The sequence below is a fragment of the Capsella rubella genome, unplaced genomic scaffold (genome assembly GCF_000375325.1).
Source record: "Capsella rubella cultivar Monte Gargano unplaced genomic scaffold, Caprub1_0 scaffold_4, whole genome shotgun sequence".
NCBI classification, from domain to species: Eukaryota; Viridiplantae; Streptophyta; class Magnoliopsida; order Brassicales; family Brassicaceae; genus Capsella; species Capsella rubella.
This window is the reverse complement of record NW_006238920.1, coordinates 5,156,118-5,182,202: the sequence shown is the minus strand read 5'-3', so window position 1 is coordinate 5,182,202 and position 26,085 is coordinate 5,156,118. Positions and strand designations below refer to the sequence as shown.

The window sequence follows — 26,085 nt, the reverse complement described above, 5'->3', positions numbered from 1 at the left end:
TGTTTAAAGCACCTTGTAAGAAGTTTTAGGTATGTTATGTCCAGCTATCAAAGAACTCGATTCCTTTTTTTCTTAGATACCATGAATACTAACTTTAGGCTTCTACCCTCTTGGACTAAGATTTTGATTGACTTTTGCAGATGGGTAAAAACTACTTCACATACTCAAGGGAGCAATCCTAGTCGATATTAGATAAGTTTCTGTATATTTTACTTTAATTTACTCAGAATTTGGCTCATCCAACTAACATGCGTTTTTGGGGGATGCAGATTGCAGGAAATGGGAATGGCTTCTAAGCATTTTTAGCATACAAATGCAAACGGGTGTAATAATCGTCATCATCATCTAGTTACACTCCAAACGAAAAATTATAAATAAACATAGAAAACAAAACGATACTAGACCATAGACAACGATGCCTAAGACAAACATTCCTCAAAACATTTAGACACCAAACTCCTTTTGAGAATCCATTTCAGCAACAACAATGCTCAAGAGGATTCAGTGCCTTCACTAAACCAAACTGCATCTATTTTTTCAACAACAGCGTCCCTACCTGTGACGGTTTTCCCAGTACCATGTCCATCACCATTTCCGCTATTTCAAGAAACCAATAATCATGATAATGTTCTTGAGAAAGGTTTTAGAACATTATAAGTATAAATCTTTACTTACCATGGAAAGTCCTCCTCCTTCATGCCCAGCTGCCGAGTACAAGTTTTGTAATCCCGGTTCAAAGACACATTCTTTCAGGTTTTGTGATCATTCCAAACACCAGTTTCAAGTATCTATGACGCATTAGAAACAAGAGGCTTACTGTAAGGCTGCAACCCGACACTCTCACTTTCCTGTTACGGATGAAATCCTTGAGGGAAATATCTCGTAACTTGGCAAAGAATTCTGCTGCACGCTCCCATATGCACCGTATTATAACTCAACAGCTTCAGTGTCAAAACCAACAAATTCACGACTGCTCCCTGAAATTAGAGATGGATTTACTGGTTCAGGAGTTCAAGAGGTGGACTCATGAAATTAAAAATTAAGTATTTTAAGTATAGTAAATAATAACCTTTGGTTTTGTAGAAGACATTACTTAGTAACACTTTAGCTTCCCTGTAAATCCTGCAATTTCAATACAACTTTGCAGTTTCGTTAACAGGTCTAGGAACCACAATCTGCATCATAACTATGAAAGAGAGAACGTTTAACTGACCCAAATTTGCAGAGTTTCTACAATACCCCAATCTCTAGGTAAAGAATCAAACACATGTAAAGCTTCAGAATAGTACAAATGGTAATTTCAACAAGGTTTAACTCCTGCAAGAGTTCAAATAACAGCAGGAAAATAGAATATAATGATAATTTTAACACTTTGCTTACCTCCAAAATGGTCTAGTTATCTTCTCGTAGAGCAGCAGTCTACTTGATTGCATATAGGTAGGCAGCAATCCTTTAGCAACCTAGAAAACGAGAAAGTGGATTGCTTTTTTTCTAATATAATTGAAACATCTTTCATAATTTGCAAATCATATTCAGAGATATTTGTACAATGCATTTTGAAGCCAATCAACTGATCTGTAATCTATATTCTCCAAAAAAACAAGGATGAATAAAATTCAGAGAAATAAATTAAAATATAAGGTAGAGAAACTTATAGAATATGCACTAGCATCGTTCCCTTGTTGCAAGCAAGCAGTAGTTATATATATCTACTCAAATTTGATTCTCTCGCAGTCAAATTTGATTTGAAGCGTAAGAAAACACAGTCTTGGTCATTCTCACCTTTATGGCCTCCAGGATTTTGCTGAACTCCAGCTTGTCCTCGTTCTTTACTGTGGTCGAACCCATGCAAGATGCTGGTGAACCAAAAAAAAAAAAAAAAGGATATCACAGATCAACTAGTAAAGCCCTCAAAGTAAGAAATAACAGTTACAGCTCCCAGTTGTGATTTCCCTTTGACAATGCTGTAAAGAACTTACAACGCGTGAAACCAGACGACTAACTCAATCTGATCTACATCATGAGAAATTGCAAACAACATTTTGATGAGGTAGGTTTCAGAAAAGATTCCTGCAGCGAGCTTACTAGCGAGCTTACTAGTTTCTAAAGGGACGATTAAATTAATCAGAAACGGAATATACATGTTGATGAGGTAAGTCACATGATTAAGACCATAATACTTCACAACAATTGGCTTCTTCGACTTAGAAGGTTTTCCCCTCAGCCTCACACTGACCCTTCTTGAGAAAACACTCCTTCTTGGTAGCTTTGTCTTCAGACCTATTTTTGAGACGAACCTTGAACAGAGGAGTGGTAATAAAAACAGAGAAACAGGAGGAATAGAGAACATTATAGCCATTCCACTGATCTGCAGTCTGCATTATCCATAATATTTTACAATATCATCTTCTAATCAAAATCTTAGTCCAAGATAGAATCTAAAATCAAAACGAATCGAGTTATTTAGTAGCTTAAAAAATTAAGATACATAAAACAACTAAAAAATACGGAAGATCTCAGATGATGGAATCATCATCGAGGCAGTGATGGAATCAGCATCGTCGTCCTCATCTAAGATTAAAAGACGGAAGAACTCAGATGGCGCTACGAGCACCAAACTTGTGAAGGATAGGATCATGGAGATACTCAAACGAGTACCGGCGGAAACCCTAGTGAACTTGTGCGTATCGAAGCCCTTGGCATCAATCATACGCGACCGTCATTTCAAGAAATTGTTCCTCACCCACTCTTCTTCTCGACCAGGTCGTTTCTTCGTCTCCTTCAGACATTCAGATGGTTATAATTTACTCTCTTCGCCGCTTCCAACACAAAACCATAAGTGTAGAGCGACCAAATCAACAAAACCTATAGCAAATCAAACCGTGAATCCAGGAAGAGTTGATTGGGCGTAAACGTGAAGGAAGTTGCCTAAGGTAAGTAGCAGCTACAGATAAGGCTTCTCCTTCTTTACCTTCTTCACCTGGGTGGGGGTTTTGTATTGGGAGCGGCGAAGATAGTAAATTATAACCATCTGAACATCTAAAGGAGACGAAGAGACGACCTGGTCGAGAAGAAGAGTGGGTGAGGAACAGTTTATTGAAATGACGGTCGCGTATGATTGATGCCAAGGGCTTCGATTTGCACAAGCTCACTAGGATTTCCACCGGTACTCGTTTGAATATCTCCATGATCAGGTCCATCGGAAGCTTGGTGCTCGTAGTGCCATCTGAGATCTTCCGACTTTTAATCTTAGATGAGGACGACGACGCTGATTCCATCAATGCCTCGTTGGTTGAGTCACTCATTACAACGTAATTCGCTCGCTCTGGTGGAGAGGAACCCAAAGCAAAAAAGATAACGTTGGCTGCTTTTTTAAGAAAACGCCATTTGATTTGTAAAAATGTTTCCCGTTTTTTCTTTTTAATCAAGAGAAGAGTGATGGGTCATGGGGACTAAAACGGCAAACGTTTCTGGTAACAAGGAAATGAATTTTCTCTTGCTTTTCTAAATATATCCTTCCAAATCTAAAATCACAATTAGATAGGAAATAAATCTAAATTTATTTGAAGCAATATGGGTTTCAATTAACTAATTAAAACCGACCCGTTACGAATATTGTCACGATTGACCTTAATGATAATAGATTGTTCAGTTAAAGATGAAGGGCATTCGATGGAAAAAAAATTAAACCAAAGGTGGCCAAAAAATTGTACTTCAAAAATGTTATAATAGATGCCTTTAAAAGAAAAAAACATTTTGGGAAGTAAGTAATTTACCGATTTTTTCTGGGAAAACGATCTATTTCCCCCTGAGAATAACGTATAAATCCAGATACATCCCGAACTTTGATCCCGATGTAGATATTTCCAGAAAAAAGTTTGAATCCTATTTCCTCCCCCCCCCCCCCCCCCGAAATAAAAGTTCTAAACATCGGGATCAAAGTTCTAAACATCGGGATCAAACATCGAGGTTAAATAAATAGTAAACCAGTGAAAACCCAGAATTGGGGAGAATTAGATCTCGAACTTTGATTTCGGGAGGAATTAGGTTTAGAACTTCTATTTCGGGGAGAAATGGGATTTGAACTTTGTTTTCGGAAATATCTACATCGAGGTCAAAGTTTGGGCTTTATTTGGATTGATACGCTAGTTCTCAAGAAAACAACGAGGCAAGAGATAAGTTTCGAGAGGAACTCCCATTCTCTTAATTAAATCTAAAAAAAAATGAAGAAATACAACGATCCTAATTATTGAACCTGTAAGCAAAAAGAGAAAGGGAAAAAAAACAAAAAAATTTCAAATCTAATTAAACTCTTCTTAAAATTACATAATAATGATAACACAACAAACCTGTTATCCAAATGGATTACAGACCAAAGTAAATCATCGATAAGACCTTACATCAATTTCATTTATCTTATGTGTCCTCGTTTTTTTTTACCTTTCATTTTCCAATGTGCCTTCTTTTGTGTACTAGCTAGCTTAGACACGCTTTTTGCGTTATGAGACTAGTGGCGTTCTATCTCATAATGCTGCTCTAGGGAATTCGTTTAGTCCATAACTAGCTTTAGTACATACTGCTTCGTAACGTAGTGAAAGGGGTTAAGCCTATATATGTCACTATTTTCCATCGAAATCAGCATTTGTGGCCAGCAAGATCCTTTTCCGTTAATGGTAATCTTGAGTTGAGTCCCAAGAAAATATTTGTTGAGTTTTCTAGGGTTCCCAATCAATCAAGTGTATATAGAGAGGCAACAAGTGCATCATTGACGTAGGATGACAAATAATTGGTAATTAAAGTGATAAAAATAAATTACCAAAACTTGGGAAGATAATACACATGACTAAATTAAAATATTAGATTTATAGTTTAAAATAAGTTTTAAAAAAATACATGGCATACGATATTTAACATATTATTAGATTCAAAGTCGGCCTTAACCATTTGGACATCTATCTATCTATCTTATTATATAAAGTTGGGTTTTTAAAAGTTAGTCATTAACAAAACCGTGACATGTGTTAATTGAACTGATAAAATGTTGACAAATATCAGAAAATTAGTGGTAAAAATTATATAAATTAGTTTTCAAACAAAGAATATTTTCAAAATAGAAAGAAGAAAACAAAAATTCAGAAAATTTAAAAATTACTTAGTAGCAATCTCCTAAAGGAAAAAGGATAGTAATTGTAAAAAACATTAGTACTAAAAATTTGAGAATTTTTTAGAAATGCCCCTTTTATTTTACCCCTTTTTAAAAATACCCCTCTTTTGGTGTACTCCTTTTTAAAAATACCCCTCTTTTCTATCCATTTTCAAAAATACCCCTTTTCAAATATGAAAAATTATAAACTTTTATATTGGTGATAAGGTACATCAAGATTATCATTACTATTGGTAGACTAAATCCAAATATTTATAAGGTTTTAAAAGGTTCTAAACGGCATTTATAAGGTTTTTATAATGTTTACAAAGTTTTTATAAGGTTTTGAAATGATTTTTAAAAGGTTTTTAAAAGGTATTTATACGATATTGATGAAATATATATGTAAATTTACACACATATAAAGATAATTTGGGTCTATAAATATAAGCGTACACATATTTTTTAATAAATTTCAAATTTTTAGTGACTTTTTGATAAAATTAGAAAGATGAGTATTTTTGAAAAGTTATATTAGAAAATAATGTATTTTTGAAATTCCCCCTAAAATTTTACAAATATTAGGTCTAAAACAAAAATTAACAAAGAAAGAAAAAAATATAGTAAATTAGTCAACTATAAGTTAATATTAGAAAATATTTGCATTATCATGAATATTATTTAATACAAATATTTTTATTTCGAAAGTTAATCTAAATAAGTTAGTCATTAACATGATTGTAACATGTTTCAATTGTATCGATAAGATATTGGCACGTGTAAATTCAAGATACATATATTAAAAATATTTTAATATTAAATTTATAAACTTATCATAAAAAAATATTCATGTAACAATCAATTAATTTTAAGAAGTACGATAAATTACACAGTCAAAAATATATGCGAGAATAGTTTTTCAAAATTCTAGAGGTTAGGAAACAACATTTTATTTAGAATAATTGTATAATCATGTTTAGGGTATAATTGCAAAATTAAGTCTACAATATATATTTTATATCAATTGATAAAATCAGTCTATGTTTAATTACATTGTGCAGTCAAAAATATATGCGAGAAATGTTTTAAAAAAAAAACAGGAGGTTAGGAAATATCATTGAGAATTTGAGAAATACCACTTTTGGTGTACCCATTTTTAAAAATATCCTTTTTATCTATGTATTTTCAAAAATACCTCTATTTAAATATAGAAAATTATAAAGTTTTATATAGACTATAAGGTACTTCTATATAATAACTAATAGTAGGAGATTTGATAAAAATATTTTATAATATTTTAAAAGGTTTTAATTCGTTTTATAAGTTTTATAAGGTTTTTAAAAGGGTTTATCAGGTTTGAAGAGGTTTTTAAAATGTTTTTATAAGTTATTCTTACAGTATTTATGAAAGTTATATAAATTTTTATACACATACAAAGGTAACTTTTGTCTATGTTTATAAGCTTACACACATATTTGGATAGATTTCAAAATTTTTAGTGATTTTTTGATAAAATTTGAAAAGGGGGTATTTTAAAAAGTGGTATTTGAAAAGGGGAAAAATGTTTTAAAGTACCTCATTTAATTTTAGTTTGGACGTTTAATATCTGATCTTTTTTAGTTTGAAGAATAATACTCATATTAATAAAAACATGTAATTTAATATCCAATAAATTAAATATTGTCATTTTCATACTTACGATTTCAAAACAAAAAAAAATATTCCAGTTTTACCCTTATTCATTTCTATTAATTATTAATGCATAAATGACATAAAACTAATTTTAGTTTTATTTGAATAAAAATTATGATAAAGTTTGATATTTCAATATTTTTAGTGATTTTTTGATAAAGTTTGAAAAGGGGGTATTTTAAAAAAGTTGTATTTGAAAAGGAGTAATTAAAATAATGGTATAATCATGTTTAGGGTATAATTACTAAATTATGTCTACAATATATATTGTATATCAATTGATAAAATAAGTCTAACGTTTAATTACATAGGTTTATCTTTTACAATTTGAATGATTATATTTATCCTTAAAAATTACATTGACATAAGAGGTTCAAAAAATAAAATCATGTGCAACGTGCTTGAATAATATATACTCTAATATATTTACTCTCGTAATAGAGGCAAGTGTCGTATGCAAACTTTTAATCTGGGTAATGAATAATTACCAAAATTCTTGTAATACACTATTTATATTTCAAATACTTTATAATAATATTGTATAAAATACAATTTAATTATAGTTTTGGAAAAATGTAAATGTACAAGAGTTGAGCATAAGCATGGTGGTGAGGTAATTCAAGATTTGAGACCACCATCCTTCAAGCCTAACCATTTCAAGACTGCACAAGGTGTAGCTTTCCGCTTCTTCAACAAAACACATCTCATGATCAAAAGTGTTTCTATTGTGATAAGGAATTTTTTTTCCCTTCCCTCTCCACTCTCTTCTTCGATTATCTGATATTTACTTTTTCTTCTTCTACATTTAATCATTGGTTGCAACAGCTAAAAGCTCTGTTTGGGATCACTCATTTCACAAAGCAAATGAGTGTCGTCCTTGTTCTCTCCTCTGTTTTACACCACACCAACAAGGTTTCCTCTCATCTTCTTCTCCCTATATAATTCCTTAACTCAACAACTGTGTATTTACTTACAATGTCATCAATTAATACGCAGTGGTCATGGCAAACAATTGTAATGGTGAAGGTTCTGATGAGATTTTTGCTAACTTTATATATGTCTCTTCTCCGGAGATAAAAGCTAATGCATCTTCTATATTCTACGTCAATAAGTTATGAATAATTGAAATTGCAGAGAACATAACATCACGTAATAAATCCTTGCTTGAATTTGGTGGCTATGAAGTGTCTAGACTTTACATTGCTTTGTTAGTAGAGCCTTTAAGAACGTGAAATCATAACTGTTTTTTTACTTCTATAGACACGTGATATTGATAAGAGCATCATGGTATTTTTAATGGGCTGTTCTTTTTGGAAGAAAAATTGCTATAATATATGGGCTTTTTATCTATACTATGATCAATTGGTTTCTTCTCCCCTGCTTTCTTCTTCTCTGCAAAGTTGCTTTCATTCTTAAAGGTGCATCTCCGTGCTGTAAAGGTGAGTATTTTATACTTTAATGTTGTTTATTTTCACATTTTGTCTAAAAGAGCAACAAGCTTTAGAACATGTGACGAAGGAGAAAGCAATTTCATATTTACAAGAGAACATGTTGATAGTAGTAATTACCATCGAAAGCGACTTCATATATAGTTAAACTTATAAAAGTATCAACGACCATTAAATAATAATACTTATTTGAGATCTGTGATTGGGATCTATCATAACTCATATGAATATCTTTGGTTATTTTTGTATTGTGTAGACACGAGACCAGGGAAACTTCACAGATTATGGAAACAGACTCACAGGTTGTGAAACCTAAAAATCCATATAATCATTGGTTAGAACCTGAAAGTAAGATGTTGGTGCGGCTGCTAGTGGATGCGGTCAATGAAGGTTTCCGTGATGCTAGTGGAAAGTTTAGCAAATTAACAGTGGAGACAAGAGTATTAACAACTCTAAACAAAAATCTTGAAATTAACAAAACCTAGAAGGAGTACAAAAATAGGATGAAGGTCGTGAGGGGTAGGTACAATGGTTTGGCAGAGCTTTTTCATTTCAGCTCTGGTTTTGGATGGGACCCTGAAACAAAGAAATTCACAGCTAGAGATGAAGTATGGGATGACTATTTCAGGGTAAGAAATTTTATAGCATAAAATTTCTGAATATAGTAGTGTTTCTTATGTACCGAGGTTACTAAAATGTTTTTATTTTTTTAATGGGCTCATCCATTAAAAACTCATCTGCGTGATGACTCATTTGAATATTTCGGAGATTTACACATGATATTTTCAACAACTGTTGCAACTGGTAAAAATGCTATGGGATTAGGTGACACCATTGATGGAGATACATATCAGGTTGGAGACAATGAAAGGAGAAATGATTCAAATGGTGTACAAATAGAAGATGGTGTAGAGGAAACGACTTACTAAGAAACTTCTGTTCAGGAAGTTTTTGCTTCATTGGAGAATAGAAGAGGGGAAAAGCTACCTCCTAGAAAGAAATCTAGAACTGCTGCACTTAATTCAAACAAGAATTATGTTGAAGGAAACACAGCGATAGAAATTAGTCACCATATTGTTGACATGATACAGAAAAGGTGGGAAAAAGAATCCGAAGAAAAAGAAGCCGAGGACAAGGCTAATAATGTGTGGGATGCTATCAAAGAAATTCATGATTTGTAGGAAGATATATGTTATGAAGCCATAACACTCGTTCACAGCTTAGGTATGAAATTTGGGTTTGTTCATATGTCGATAGCAGCGCGCAAGGGATGGATTTTACGAAACCTTCGTAAACCATGAAAATGAAGTTGACTGCATCAACATGGACTGAAGCTTGTTTTTCATATTGGATATCTTATACCTTTTTGTTTTCATTTTAGAACTTCATGCACTTGCCTTCTTATTTGTTCTTTATTTGAGACTTGGTTTATTTTCTTCTTAATTTAAAATAATTTATGCGTTTAAGGTTCCATACTTATATACATACATATATATATATATATTTAAGTAACATACACACGTTAAGGTTCCATACTTATATAATTTATGCGTTAGGTTTTTGATATGTTTGCATTATTTAACTAACATACATTTTTGCCGGATAACATAACTATGTGGCGGGTAAATCATTAGAATAACATGAGTGATGCTCTCCTCCATTGTGTTAGGGTTAGGGTTAATATATATATTTATGGGTTATTAGCATCCAGACCTACTTTAAAGTAAACTATTCACCATTAGACCCACTTTTTGCTACATGTATACTTTCTATAAAAAAATGACTATTCTATTCCTCGAATTCTATAACTGCTTCTCTTCCTCTCCTTCCTCTCGTTCCTCTTCTCTCCTCTCAAATATAGCTTTCATTATTTCAGTAAAAAACTTAACTTCAAAAAGAAAAAAAACCCAATTCCTCACTGAAAAATTCTTAATTCCATCCTTAATTCTCAATCTCTCATTGCTAAAACCCTAGGCAAAATCTTCATCCCATTGTCTAAACATTCCCCCTCCACCTCATTGTAACATTAACAAACAAAATATTCCTCTTTAGCCCGTCGCAATCGTAGATCCACCCTCTAAACTTTATCCTCCAACCGGTCGAAGCACTAGCCAACCAATCCCAACCTTCATCGCTGTTTTCGTACCTTCCGTCGTTAGATTAAAAGCTCCATCTTCATCCTCCCTTCCCCTGGGACCGTTGACTTTCTTTTTGTGTGCTATTACGCTCTCCCAAGGTTAGTTTCTGCCCTTGGGAGAGCGTAATAGCACACAAAAAAGACTCCATCTTTCTCCTTTTCTTCATTCTCAGCCACATCTTGAATCAATCGCTCTTGCGAGCACCCATTCTCGTCTTCAACATCTAGTTCACATAGCCTTGTCGTCGTCGATAACGGGACAATCCTTGACAGGAAGATCTGGTCTACCTTGAACTCGGCGGCGTTACCGCTTGAGAACCCCCATTATCCAGACACTACCACACAAAACCCAGATATTTCAGCCTGCAAATACCAAAGAAAAAAAATTAAAAACTTACCCAATCCACAAAATACTCACAAAAGAAACATAAATCCGTCTCCACTAAAGCCTACCTCTACATCTACATAAATCCGTCTCCACAAAAGCCTACCTCTACAACAATAAACCCTAAACTGTTTTTATATGGGGTTCTTTATCCACAGAAAACCTAGATTTTTAATTAATATGAAGGTCAAAACCATCTCGTTACTATTTTTCAATTTAAAAATAGCAACCGTCCGATTTCAGTTAGTACTCATGATCTTATGGTTCACAATCTATTAAAAACATGAAAACATTACACCACTTTAAAACTCACTTGAGGACAGTTTTGTCTTAACACATCTAAGCTTCTTCCTATAGAAAGAAGAAAAGTAAAGCTGGAGTGGAAAGTATGTCTATTTGCAAGACAACTTCACAGAAGTAGGTGTAAGTGTAATTAACCCTATATTTATATGCTGCTCTCCTTCATTTTTTCCTCTCCACTAGCCGTCACTTCTATCTCTCGTAAGTTCAAAGTTTTTCTTAATATCATTGCTTTTATATGTATGTATTGTACAATACACGTCTTATATATTTGCTGCTTCTTTTTTCTCTTTTGATTAAGAGCTCTTTGTTATGATTTATAGCTGTGTTTTTTGTGTAGGATTTCGTCAATGGATCGTATCGTTCAAGAGAGTGAAGCGATGCAATCAAGAAGAAAAAGAAAAAGAATGAGAAATCTGAAGTTAGATGTTGATATCATGTTACTGGTCTTGTCCGGGAAACTTCGAAACTTCGTACGGCAGATACCACGTCAGATTAGAAAATCAACAACAACACTTGGACATGAATATATACAAAATGCGTTGGTTGGAGATGATCGTGATCATTTTCGACAGCTATATCGTATGTATCCAGAAGCATTTCTCAAACTATGCTCTATTTTTGGATTGAAGATGGATTTAAGAGACACAATATATGTTTCTGTTGAAGAAATGCTTGCCACATTTTTATTTATCGTTGGTCAAAATGCGAGGTACGTTGTAGCTGAAGATAGATTCCAGAGATCAAAATTCTCAATAAGTAAGAGCTTTAACACAATTCTAAAGGTGTTAAAAGCTCTTGCTCCAAGTTTTATGGCTAAACCTGGACGTGCAGTTCCAGCAAAAAAAAAAGACAGCACAAGATTTTATCCTTATTTTAAGGTATGAGAATTATTTTTTCTTTTTTCAAGTATTTCAAAAACTATGATGACTGATATGTTTTTCTTGCATTCTTAGGATTGTGTGGGAGCTATTGATGAAACTCATATCCTTGCAATGATACCAGGAGAAGACACGGCTAGCTACCGTAATCAAAAAGGCCAATTATCGCAAAATGTGTTAGCTGCATGTAATTTTAATTTAGAATTTACATATGTTCTTAGCGGGTGGGAAGGTTCAGCTCACGATGCGAAGGTATTACACAATGCTTTGAAAAGAAACACAAACAAATTGATAGTTCCTGAAGGTACGCATCACTTATCTTTTTATAAAACTAAATTATTAAGTTGGTTATTCGCAATTTATATCACCTATTATTTTATTCATTTTAAACTCCAGGAAAATTTTATTTAGTTGATTGAGATTCGCCAATCGACGAAATTTTTTAGCTCCATTTCGAAGTACTCGCTATCATCTTCAAGACTTTCGAGGACAAGGAAAACACCCTATAAATCCAAATGATTTGTTCTACCATCGTCATTCTAGTTTGCGGAATGTAATAGAGAGGATTTTTTGCATCTTCAAGTCAAGATTTCTCATCTTCAAATATGCACCACCTTTTCTATATAAGACGCAAGTAGAATTAGTGATTGCTTGTGTTGGTTTACATAATTATCTCCGCAAAGAATGTCGTTCAGATTTTTTTTCTTCCAGAAGACGATGTTATCGAAGAAACTAGTGTTGATGAAAGAAATGATGACGAGAATAATGAGGAAGAACAACTTCATGATACTCAAGAACAACAAAGAGGACATGCTAATAACTGGAGAGCAAATATAGCTGCAAGCATGTGGACTGATGCTATGAATATGGAGTCATAATGCAATATTATAACTATGATTTAGTTAGATTGTTTTCGTTCTTACGGTTGGGTAATTATATATATATATATATAAACACTCGTTCCCTCCAAATAAATAAAATTTTGACATTTGCTTGAGACATATATATTTTATACAAGAATTGACTTGTACTTTACACATGTTTGGTATTTGGCAATGTAAATATATAGTCAAACGTATTGATATTGTGCTTCACGTACGTAGTCAAACGAATTGTAATTGTGCTTCACATACGTAGTCACAGTTACTCCAGATGGCAAGATGTTCTTGATAAGCTTGATGATCGTTTTTCAATGGAAATGTGAGTTGAGACTTTGAACCAGATTTTCCTTTTTTGTGTTATAAACATCCAAAGTTAATAATAAAATCTCACATAAACATATTTCATTTTTTAAAAGAAAAATTATAAAAGCTCAGAGTATAATCAAATCTCTTTAAAACCAATTCAAATCTTTCGAAATTCTGAAATATTAAAAATCCTACCAAATCCTTATAATATCAAATTCAATACCCCCCTCTGAGAGATGGAGAAGGACATGTGAGAAATGCACAAGGGCATAAGCTGAATGCTGACGGGACTGTCATTCCTGAACCTGTCGCCGTCGGTGTCGAGCGACACTAGCTGGGTGTCGTTTGACACCAAGCCGCAGCAGACAACAATCAGTTAGCGTTGAATGCTGAAGCAGAGGATGAAAATCGAACACTTGGAGAATACAATAGGCCTACATTGTTCTATTCTAAGCGCTCTGCTATACGTCCTTCTGCATTTTAGAGGAACAACTTCGAGCTCAAGCCTGGATACTACACTTTCGTATGACAACACCCATTTCATGGCCAAATTCATGAGCATCCAATGGATCACATTGAGATATTTGAAGATTTGGTATCTAGCATCAAGGTAGAAGGTGTGTCTTCGGTTTTTCTGCTCTGCAAGCTTTTCTAGCACTCTTTAGTTGGAGAAGCACTATCCTGGCTTAAGGAGTTGAAGCCCGCATCTCTTACGAGCTGGAAGGATGTAAAGGTTGAGATCTTGAACAACTTTTATGATGATGCGAGGTCAGAGGAGCTGCGGAAAAAGATTTCTACCTTTTCTCAAGGGATCTCAGACGCTTTCAAAGTTGCTTGGGTGCGTTTTAAGGGGTATCAGAGAGATTATCCACACCATGGTTATGAAAAATTTCAGCTGTTGGGAATGTTCTATAGAGGATTGGATTGGAGATATTAGATGGCCTTAGATGCTGCAAGTAATGGCAACAACACTAGAGTTGCTGATTTTGGAAGGAAGAAGCTAGCTCAAAACATGGATGGGGTTCAACTTGCCAACGTTAAGACCAAGCTCAATTATGTGCATAACCTTCTTGTTGCCAAGAAGACTGTTAAGTTTGCTGCTGAGGTTGAGGCCGTTGAACCATGTGCGGATGAATAAGAAGGCGTGAACTACGTCAATGAAGCTGGATATTTGGATCAGAAGTTTGGTAACACACAGGGGAACATGTATAACATCGATATGGTCAGGAGGGCACCATCAATTTCACCAGAACCTACGGAAATTCTTCTTACCAGTCACCTCCTCCTCCATCTGCAGATACTAAGATGAAGTCAATGCTAGAACATATTCTAGCAGGTCAGCAGAACATGGCAGTGAATTTCAACGGGAAGATGGATGCCTTATATACTGATCTAAATGGCAAGATAGAAGCTTTGAGCACCTTGAGCAACGTTAAGGTTGCACAGACTACTGGAACTGTAAAGAAATCAGAAGGATGCAATGCCATTTTGATTAGGGATCGGATGGAGATGATGTTTGGGAGCAGGAAACAAGTGACGATGATGAAACCGCACTTGCACAGTAGGTGTCGCTCGACACCATCTCTCGGTGTCGATCGACACTAACATCAGTTCTCTTGAATTTGGTTCTTGACGGACCAATATTGACCGCGATCGACACCAGATCACAGTGTCGATCGACAACTTCCCAGTGTCGATCGACACCCCTCACAGACAAACCCAGATGCTCTTGAAACTCTGCGACTATCTAAAGAAAAGATCTACAAGCCTAAGGTTCCTTTTCCAAAGCCTAGGAAGTCTAAATAGGAGGTGGAAGAAGAAGGATGCAAGGAAATGATGGAAAAGGTGATAAATAAGATACATTTAGATCATGTAGATCAGGATTCACCTATTCTTAAGCGGTGTGTTAAGAGGATGGTCCTAAATGACGTGAGCCCTGAGGAAGGAGCTTTGCTGGCCAGAGACTACTATCATCTTGAAACAGACCCCACAGAGCAGGATTCCAGAGAAGTTACATGATCCATGATTGAGAGCAGGATTTCAGAGAAGTTACATGATCCAGGAAGTTTCGTGCTCGACTGCTCTATCTTCATAGAAAGATTTCCTCACTCTCTTTGTGATCTTGGCTCAAGTATCAACTTGATACCATACTCTGTTGTTGTGAGACTTGGGATGACAGATTTCAAGCCGACTAGGATCTCTCTTATCCTAGCTGATAGGTCCACAAGAATTCCCGAAGGTGTTTTAGAGCGCTTGTTGGTTCTTTTGATGATGTTTCAGGTAGAAGAAGTGTCCCACCCATACCTAGATCTTGCCCTGTAGCTGGTCCTTGTGTGCTTGGTTGATCTCCTACACCTAATGTTTATACACCACCTTGGATGATGAGACACTATTCTCGGAGGCATTTAGTGCCGCTTCCCGATCCACAAGACGCTTGAGCCCCGACAAAGTCAAGCTAATGACTAAAAACAAGCGCTTAGTGGGAGGCAACACTGGGGACAATGTTGTTTAAGTCTGGGGGAGGCAGTTACTAACCTTGTTTATGTTTTTGGAGTTTTATTGAGTCAGTCCAAAATTTGTTTTATTGATTCAAATTTTTTGTGTTGAATTATGAACTCAGTCTAATGGTTTCTCTAATTTGGATTAACAATCTTATGACTCTTGATTATACTTAATCTCAGAACCGAAGTTTTTGGAATGACTATGAGCCATATCAACAATCCTGAAAGCCCTTATTCATTGGATATCCAGTTGATCTAACGTTTTCTCTAATTTTATCAGGACCTAATATGTTACCTTGGAAGTTGGTATACATTGGACTAGACTTCTTCTTCTAGTCTCACAAGTATGATTCCTTCCTTCTCTCTTCCCTTCAGCCTTTAAAAGAAACTATAGAAAAGGCTATAGGTAGAAGTGATATGAGGGATGTCACATAAACCCGTGCATTCTTCGGATCTCATGGATACCTGAAAAGAAAAAGAAAAACAAAAATGAAAAGAAAGAAAAAAATAGAGAAGAAAAATGGATCGTTGAAAAAATAAAATGATACCCTAGAAAAGTAGGGAGATGTTGATTACCTTAGAAGTGAGAAAAGGGAAAGGAAGTGAAATCATATGAAGAATGTCTTGGTTTAAGAAGAGTCGATATGCCATTGATCTATTCCCTCGGTAAGAAGTCATCTTTACTTGTTTTAAATTATGTAAAGAGATGACACTGGAGATTCCTGAGGATTGTGGGATTAGAGTAAGGAATGTTGGTGCTTCTCATAGGCAAAGTACATAAAGTAAGTTCTAGAGTCAAGGCGATGAAGAGTGGAAAGAAGAGTTTCCTGCAGTTGAGTGAGTTCCCGCGTTTTCAAACTTCTTTCACAAGTTAAGTTTATGTTTTGCTTGAGGGAAAGCAAAGGCTAAGTGTGGGGGAGTCCATACATAAAAAAAGAAACAGTTGTGGCTCAATGTTCTTAAAGTTAATCCTAGGGGAAACATTGACGGAGAATACGAAAAAAAGAACCGACTCTTTTGCAAACAAAAAATGATGATGATGTACTAATGACTACAATTGAAGACCTCATAGTTGACAACATGGATGTGGGAGGTGCAATCAATATAGGTTATGATGTCGGAGATGCGGAACCTCAAGATGAATTCCAGTGTAATTTATGTTCTTCAGATGATGAAGAAACATATGATGAAGAACTCTTTTAATATTTCATAATTATGCATATTTTAAAATTTGCCTTCATAAATTGTGTAGTATAATTCAATAATATATATAGAAATAATCCTAGGGGAAACATTGACGGAGAATAGAAAAAAAGAACTGACTCTTTTGCATATTTTAAAATTTGCCTTAGTAAAATTTGTAATATAATTCAATAATATATATATGAAATTTAAAATTTGGCATAAACCGATAAACCAAATAAAAGGGGTGATTGGTGATGACTTTTAAGGTTTTAAAATGGTTTTAAAGCCTTAACAACTATATTTTTGCTAATCAAGTTTTTCCTTCTTTATTTTCTTTTTATTCTTAAAGCCTCAATATCACCGCTTTGAAACCAAAAAAATTTAAAAGCTATTTTTTCTCCCCATAATAATTACAATCTCTTTACAGATTTATATATATTTGTTTTGAACTTTTTTTGTAAATTAATTATCAGCATCCATTTCTCTTTATAAAAATTTAATATTTTCACTATCACCATTATATCCTTATAATTTTATTATTAATAAAGTTTATTAGTTGTCACTATGTTACATATGAATTTATCACCATGTATTTATAAAACTTATATATAATAGAAAAAATATTGCATCTTTTAAAATTATTACTGTTGACAATAAGATTTTAAAAAGTTAAAGTGTTTACAGCAAAGTTTTTACAGTTAAAGTCTCTACAGTCAAAGTCTTTACAGTCAAAGTCTCTACAGCGGGAAAACGGGAAAAATCAACCCAAACTATTTCCCGAAGGTATTTTCATACCCAAACTCACGTACTCTGAATTTTACAACCCAAACCAGCTTTCAATTCAAATAACCAACCTGAACCACATCAAATTTTGTCGATTTCAACCTCGACGTTAACAGTATCCTTGCCCATTTTTATGATTTGGACAATCAAGCTAAACTTCTATAAAAACCAAGAGAACTAGACTTGGTTTTTACAGAATCTTAAGCTTGTTAAGACAGAGCTTTATTTTGGAGAGAGAGATTTGTAGAGAGCCAGGAGAGAAGAATCAAAACCTCCTTCAGAGAAGATTCAAAACTCCTTTACTTCTTCTATTGATTTCTTTAATGATATCTATTTTATTCATGATGTTTGTTTCATTCACCATGTCTGAGTAGATTTCTTGTTAGGTTTAGGGTTTTCAAAGGAATTCACGAATTGTTAGGTTGTTAGATTGTTAGGATTGAATCAACAGAGTTCTTCATCTAGATTGTGGTTAATTTATGATTAAATTACTTAGATAGAGCACAATATTAGGTTTATTCTTTAAAGAGACAAAAAAATTTCTTATTCCTTAGATGTTTAATGAGATGGTTGTAATTACAATGAACACCCTTGATCTATTTTCACTTTAAAATTGCCACGTCAGATCTGACATCCCACGTCATACCCGATATTGCCACATCATTATTCTGTCTTTAATGATAAAAGAGGAAGAAACTGAACAGTTTCGTCACTGTTCACAAACAAAAAAAAACTGTTTTTTCTCTCTCGAAGCCAACGAAGAACCCTAACTCTCGCCGCTTTTCTTTCTCGTTTCTACCGGCCACTTATCCTATTATCGGTGTGTCTCTCTCTTTCTCGTCTCTGTCGCATTTCTTCTCAACTTGGATGGAGACTTTTCGTTTTCCGACAAAAATAACAGGGAAAGAAAAAACGTCGTTTACGGCTGAGTTATGGTACATTACGGCGGCTGAGTTGTGCTACATTGCGGCTGAATTATGGTACATTACGGCTGAGTTATATAATGACTTATTGTAAGTTACAGCTGAGTTGTGGTTTTTTTTTTGTAATTGTTCACGCACATGAAAATATTTTTATATTGTCTCGTAATCTCATTACTGTCTTGTTATTTTGCCACTATATCAAAATCTCATATACCATTCACGGGTTTTGTTTCATTTGTTGCAAACAAAAAAATGGTGTCTATGTCAGATCGGAATAGGCCAAGGAAAAGGCAGAAGACTAAAAATAATAAGAAAAAACTCTCGAAGCCGACGAAGAACCCTACCTCTCGCCGCTTATCTTTCTCGTCTCTTCTGTCCGCTTATCCTATTATCGGTGTGTCTCTCTCTTTCTCGTCGTCATTTCTGTCGTATTTCTTCTCAACTTGGGTAAAGACTTTTTGTTTTCCGACAAAAGTAACAGGGAAATACGAAACGTCGTTTACGGCTGAGTTATGACACATTGCGGCTGAGTTATGGTATATTACGGATGAGTTATATTTTGACTTATTGTAAGTTACGGCTGAGTTGTGATTTTTTTTTTGTAGTTGTTCACGTACTGGAAAAATTATCTCTACCTCGGCGATTCCGGCAAAAAACCCTTAGAATTTCTGAAAAAAGAAGGTTAGAAATATAAACTGGTTGTTTGTACTAGAGTTATCTGTGTAGTACCTACCACTCTGACCCAAAATATAGTTCTGTCCCTTGTTGCTTATTTAAATGGCACAGCTCGAATTTAACCTCTTCTTATGTTGAGATTTTGGCTATGAAATCAGTACAGATGACACAAGGTAATCTAAATTAATGAGGTAATCTAAATTACCTCTCTAACAGTCCCTTGTGCCAATATAAATGCCTCTAAATCAGAACAGATTGATGGTGGTGCATGGCTGAGAAATTATGTCCCGTGTTGCCTATACAAATGCCTCGGCTCAGTTTTAGACTCTTCTAACGATGAGATTTGAAATGAGGTAATCTAAATTACCTCTCTAATAGTCCCTTGTTGCCAATATAAATGCCTCTAAATCAGAAACAGATTGATGGTGGTGCATGGCTGAGAAATGTCCCGTGTTGCCTATACAAATGCCTCGGCTCGGGTTTAAACTCTTCTAACGTTGAGTTTTTGGATATGAAATGAGGTAATCTAAATTACCTCTCTAACAGTCCCTTGTTGCCAATATAAATGCCTCTAAATCAGAAACAGATTGATGGTGGTTCATGGCTGAGAAATTATGTCCCGTGTTGCCTATACAAATGCCTCAGCTAAGTTTTAGACTCTTCTAACGATGAGTCTCGAACTCAGAAACAGATTGTTGGTGGTGGATGAATGAGAAACTATGGACAATTTCAAATGCCTCGGCTCAGTTTTAGACTCTTCTCAGGATAAGTTTTTAAATATGAAATTAGGTAATCTAAATTACCTCTTTACTAGTCCCGTGTTGCCTATTCAAATGCTCGGTTTTAGACTCTTCTAACGATGAGTTTCTAACTCAGAAACAAATTGTTGGTGGTGCATGGCTGAGAAATTATGTCCCGATTACTTATACAAATGCCTCGGCTTGGTTTTTGACTCTTCTAGCAATGAGTCTTTAACTCAGAAACAGATTGTTGGTGGTGCATAAATGAGAAGCTACATCCCGTGTTGCCTGCCTCGGCTCAGTTTTAGACTCTTCTAATGATGAGTTTTTGGATACGAAATGAGGTAATCTAAATCACCTCTTTAACAGTCCTGTGTTGCCTATTCAAATGCTCGGCTCGGTTTTAGACTCGTCTAACGATGAGTCTCTAACTCAGAATCAGATTGTTGGTGGTGCATGACTGAGAAATTATGTCCCGTGTTACTTATACAAATGCCTCGTCTCAGTTTTAGACTCTTCTAACAATGAGTCTTTAACTCTGAAACAGATTGTTGGTGGTCAATAAATGAGAAACTACGCCCCGTGTTGCCTTTTCAAATGCCTCGGCTCAGTTTTAGATTACCTCTTTAACCTTCATGTGTTGCCTATTCAAATGCCTCGGCTTGGTTTTAGACTCGTCTAACGATGAGTCTCTAACTCAGAATCAGATTGTTGGTGGTGCATGGCTGAGAAATTATGTCCCGTGTTACTTATACAAATGCCTCGTCTCAGTTTTAGACTCTTCTAACAATGAGTCTTTAACTCAGAAACAGATTGTTGGTGGTCAATAAATGAGAAACTACGCCCCGTGTTGCCTTTTCAAATGCCTCGGCTCAGTTTTAGACTCTTATCAAGTACTTAGATAAAGAAATCGGCTTTACAAGGTGGAAATGACATTGCAAGACACTATGTGTGATTTATGTGGCTCGTGTTTACTTGGAAAGCAAGCAAGACATGTGGTTCCACAAGCTATAGCCTATCGAGCAACCAAAGTACTTGAATTAATACATGGTGATTTATGTGGCCCGATCATTCCAAGTACGATGGCTGGAAAAAAATATGTTTTTGTTCTCATCGATGATTATTCGAGATATATGTGGACAGGTTTGCTAAAAGAAAAGAGTGATTCTTGTAACAAATTTAAGATATTTAAGAGTTTACTGGAGCAAGAAACAGGGGAGAACATACAAACATTCAGAACTGAAAGAGGTGGTGAGTTTGTGTCATTAGAATTCAATGAGTTTTGTGCTAACTCGGGCATAAGAAGGCATCTTGCAGCCCATATACACCGCAGAAAAAAGGAGTCGTCGAGAGACGTAATATGACCCTTATGGAGATGAAACGCATACACGTTCCAAACTTTCTATGGGGAGAAGCAGTGAGGCATTCGACTTATATCCTCAATAGAATCGCTACAAGAGCACTCAAGGATAAGACTCCATATGAGAAGCATCGCACTTGAAGAAATTAGATGACAAATCACGAGTGTTGGTTCATATAGGTACAGAAACCAGGGTCCAAAGCGTATTGAAATTATGATCCACACGCACGAAAGGCAGTAGTAAGTCGAGACGTTATTTTTTATGAAGCAAAGGGTTGGAATTGGAATCAAAGTAGTTTGGAGCTTGGAGATTTCAGGATTAAGTTTGGAGTTTTTGGAAAGCACGGTATTCAAGGGAATAAACAAATCAGTGAAGAAACAGAGACTACATAACTTGTTCCTTTGAATACAACTGTTTTAGAATCAGAGAATGTGGATGCTGATATAAATGAGAAAGAAGGAGAGCGTTTGTTGATGTGCATAAATAACGAACCTAGAGATTTTGGAAAAGAAAACAAATCAGAGAAGTGGATGTTAGCTTGTGAAGATGAGATTTATTCTATCACAAAGAATCATACATGAGATCTTGTTGAACTTCCAGTCGGATCAAAACCTATAGGCTTGAAATGGGTTTTTAATCTTACAAATAAATTCTGATGGGAGTATAAATAAATACAAGGCTAGACTCGTTGCTAAGGGTTATGTGCAAAGAGATAGAGTTGATTATGAGAATGTATTTTCTCTGGTAGCATGGGTTGAGACAATTCGTCTTCTTATAAGTCTTTCAGCAGCTAATGGATGGGAAATCAATCACCTTGATGTCAAGACGGCGTTTCTTCATGCAGAGTTGAAAGAAACAGTTTATGTAACACAACCAGAGGGTTTTGTCGTAAGAGGGAGTGAAGCAAGCCTTGAGAGCTTAGAACGATAAGTTGAATCAAGTGCTTAAGGAACTTAAGTTCAAAAGATGCTCAAAAGAGCCATCGGTTTATCGCATAATAGTGAACCAAGATGTTCTTCTTCTCGCGGTGTATACTACAAGAAATCCTGCATTTAGGGACTAAACTTTGTGACGCTTATTTTAGTCGCAAATATGAGCGACCGTTTTGCAACTTAACTAAGACACTTTACCGACTACACAAATAATCGAAGCAAAATAGTTGTCAACTTGCGACGACAACAATTAGTCGGTAACACGTCTCTTATTTACGACGCTTAACTGACAATGGTGCAACCAATCTATATGGTCGCAAAATAATAGCAATTTGAGACTACTTAGTAACTAGATTTATATTAAGAACGAAGAATAGCAAATTCGCGTCTTATTTGCAACAATATTTTGGTCACAAAATTGTTTTTTTTTTGTTATAATAGTCAAGATTAAGATTTTTTTTATTTGTGTTATATGCATAGAAATGTTCAGAAGGTCTAAATCAATTTAAAGTGTTACATATTATTTTATAAGAAGGTGTGTAATTTTGTGAAAATTTTTATAAAAAACCTACTAAAACAATGTTTGAAACTCATAAACTGTTACAATATACTCTAGAATAACATCATAAGTTCTTATTAGTTCTTGGGTTCATTAGTTTTGATCAAAATGTATAGAACTCAAAATTTTGCTATGTGACAACTCTATATTTTCACATTCTTAAGCATGTTTTTTGTGCATAGTTTGCATAGTTTAAGCCATATTTCTTAGGAGTTCTAGTCTCTTTTCTTTCATATTGCATTTTTAGGAGTTTTAGCATAGGCATTTTCATACTTTTGCTTTTGAAGTTAAAGCAGGTACTCTCGGGACATTTCTGAGCATTCTAGGATGTGGACCCGATCGAGTGGACTGGACCCGACCCAGGTGGACACGACCGAGCGATCGGGCGGAGTGAAGGACCAGATTTGCAACTAAGGCATTGGACTCGACCGATCATCGGAGAGGACCCTAACGAGCCCAACTTGCACCTGGTCGGGCCCAATTGCAACCGACCTTTTATTTTGTCTCTAGTGAACTAGGGCTTCTCTCTCTCTCTCTCACTATTATAGACCTTTTCTCCTCATTTGTGAGAGATCTCGAGTTTTCATTAGGTTTTTTTTTATGCTTTAGCCACCAAACTTTCCAGAAACTCTTAATCTTAATATCTCTTGATCTATTGAGTTTTTGTTGTTGCTTCTTTATATTATCTTGCTCCTTAGATTATTATCTTTCTGATTATGCATAATTTAGAGATTTTTGGGTTTTGAGGATGGGATAGGTTAGTGAGGAATTATAGTCTCTAGAGGTGTTTAAACTTTGATTTCAATAGATCCCTTTTGGATTAGAGATTTAATAGCTATTTTTTGCATGAACCATGTGAGATTAGATCTTAAACATTTCAGCACCCAAAAAGTGTTTAATGAAATGTCTGATCCACTAATGCTAGAGATCTACTTGCTTACCTAAGAGATTAGTTGTTTAAGGAGTATTTTGACATTAATGATCTTGATCTTTAGGCCTATCTATTGCATGTTTCATCAATGAGAATTGAGATTCGGAATTTCTTTAGATTTGATAATCTTTGCCAAGAGATTGGACTGATTAGGTTAAGTGGTTCATTGTCTAGGACTAGATCTATTTGAGCATGTTAAGCACCCCAATGAGATTAAGAGGATTCATTAATCCATTAACCCCATTCTTGAGACCTTTATTCATCTAATTGGTTACTTGCTTTTCATTTCTGCTTTAAATTTTGCTTATGTAGTTCTTGCTTGCTTTAGTATTATTCTTAGATCCTTAGTTTCATTCTGTAATTTACTTTTATGCATTTGAATTGATAAACCAATCTGTTAATTGCTTGGCTTAATTTGTTAGCTTATGTTAAATCCTGCTTGTTTACATCTCACCCAAATTGGATCAATAAACCCTTTGTATTCATTGAACTAGGGAGATTGAAAGGATAGACAAAATCCTTGTTTCACTATGTGACTAAGAGAAAATTGTCACAAAACCGTAATGGTTTACGACAAATGTGTAACGAATTTTGCGACTAACACCTAAATTAATACTAACTTGCGACCGTTTACCAACGCTCGACGGTCACAAAACCATAAGAGGATTGTAAACATCCTAGTGTTTACGTATTTTACGTTGATATGATCAGAATCAGTCATATAAACCTTTTAAAAACTTTCTATTTGAATATTAAAATACAAAAATTTCAGAATATGCTAATCAATTGAAAGAGTTACATGTTACTTTATAAGAAGGTTCGTAATTTTATGAAAATTTCATTAAAAACAACCAACTAAAACAATGTTTGATACTCTTAAATTGTTACAATATACTCTAGAATACCATCTTAAGTTCTTATTAAAGCTTGGTTTAAACAGTTTTGATCAAATTGTATAGAATTCAAAATTTTGCTTTGTGACCAAGAAAACACCATCACAAAACTGTAGCAGTTTGCAACGAATGTGTAACGCATTTTGCGACTAACACCTGAATTAGAATACTAACTTGCGACCGTTTACCAACGCTCGACGGTTACAAACCATAAGAAGTTTGTTAACAAGCTTGTGTTTACGTATTTACGTTGATATGATCAGAATCAGTCATAAAAACCTTTTAAAAGCCTTCCATTTGAATATTTGAATCAAAAATTTCAGAAAAATGTAAATTAATTTAAGGGAGAATTACTTAGATAGACCACAATTGTATGTTTATTCCTTAAACAGCCAAATCTTTTTTTTATTCCTTAGATGTTTAGTGGGATGGGTGTAATTACAATAAACACCCTTAGTCTGTTTTCACTTAAAATTGCCACATCAGATCCGAAAATGCCACGTCATACCCGAAATTGCCACATCATCATCGATAGTTATTCTTTCATTAATTATCAAAAGAGAAACTGAACAGTTTATTTCTCGTCACTGTTTACAATTAAAAAAAAAAAAAAAATTTCTCTCTCGCGAAAGAGAACTTCCTCGCCGCCGACGAAGACAATACTCGCCTTTTACACAGTACTCGCCGCCGACGAACCATTACGCTCTCTCTGTTTCGCTCTTCAAACTCGCCTTCAGTCGCTGTGAAGAGAAGAAGTCTCCGTCAGTGAGTCGTCGTTTCGTTGCTACATTCGAGACCTTTCGTATTCCGGTAAGTGTCGAACTGTATTTAGAGTTTTTCCGACTATACTCGTGTTTGTTTTTGCTTATTATGGCTGATTGTCGCCGTCGTTTGCTCTATTCATTCGACGGCTGAGTTACAGTATTCTTGACGGCTGATTTGTCAGATCTATAGATTCGACGACTGAGTTACTTATCATGTTATGGTTGAGTTACTTATCATGTTATGGCTGAGTTGTCTTAGTTTGTTATTGATGCGGCTGAGTTATAATATTTGTTATGGCTCACTTATTAACTTTTTTTAAGTTGTGGCTGAGTTATAGTTTATGTGATGGCTGGGTTATAGTTTATGTTGTGGCTGAGTTATAGTTTATGTTGTGGCTGAGTTATAGTTTATGTTGTGGCTGAGTTATAGTTTATGTTGTGGCTGAGTTATAGTTTATGTTGTGGCTGAGTTATGATGTGTTTATACTTATTTCAGATGGCTGCAGAACAAGCAATGCGTTACCCACCGAGACTTTACGAAGAAGGGATGTCTAGCCTCAAGAATAAAAGCATGTGTACCTATTTTAGGATGGCAGATTTCCCTGGGGTTAGGGAATCAATTGGACAAGACGCGTGGGATGAGATCAATCAATTACCTCTTGGAA

General features: G+C 34.9%; 2 protein-coding genes, 1 long non-coding RNA gene, 1 other non-coding gene and 1 pseudogene across 4 annotated transcripts in view; 3 read left to right on the top strand and 2 right to left on the bottom strand.

Annotated features, from left to right (window-relative positions):
• Nucleotides 1–351: 351 nt before the first annotated feature.
• On the bottom strand, nucleotides 352–1,248 carry LOC111831209. The gene is made up of 4 exons (XR_002834442.1): nucleotides 1,214–1,248; nucleotides 1,070–1,122; nucleotides 676–977; nucleotides 352–597 (listed from the first exon to the last, which is right to left on the bottom strand). It is a non-coding gene; the product is annotated as an uncharacterized LOC111831209 (long non-coding RNA).
• Nucleotides 1,249–8,786: 7,538 nt separating this feature from the next.
• Nucleotides 8,787–9,584, top strand: LOC17887680 (annotated as a pseudogene).
• Nucleotides 9,585–11,917: 2,333 nt separating this feature from the next.
• LOC111831067 lies at nucleotides 11,918–12,864 on the top strand. The gene is made up of 3 exons (XM_023784578.1): nucleotides 11,918–11,986; nucleotides 12,062–12,290; nucleotides 12,698–12,864. The coding sequence occupies exons 1-3, from the start codon at nucleotides 11,918–11,920 to the stop codon at nucleotides 12,862–12,864; spliced, it is 465 nt and encodes a 154-aa protein (XP_023640346.1).
• Nucleotides 12,865–13,948: 1,084 nt separating this feature from the next.
• On the bottom strand, nucleotides 13,949–14,055 carry LOC111831284. The gene has a single exon (XR_002834539.1). It is a non-coding gene; the product is annotated as a small nucleolar RNA R71 (small nucleolar RNA).
• A 55-nt stretch (nucleotides 14,056–14,110) lies between these two features.
• The window catches only part of LOC17890066, a 16,116-nt gene continuing 4,141 nt past the window's right edge, over nucleotides 14,111–26,085 (top strand). The window contains exons 1-3 of the mRNA XM_006296467.2: nucleotides 14,111–14,278; nucleotides 14,401–14,631; nucleotides 25,917–26,027. Coding sequence (XP_006296529.2) covers nucleotides 14,111–14,278; nucleotides 14,401–14,631; nucleotides 25,917–26,027 — 510 coding nt within the window. The remainder of the gene's footprint in view (nucleotides 14,279–14,400; nucleotides 14,632–25,916; nucleotides 26,028–26,085) is intronic.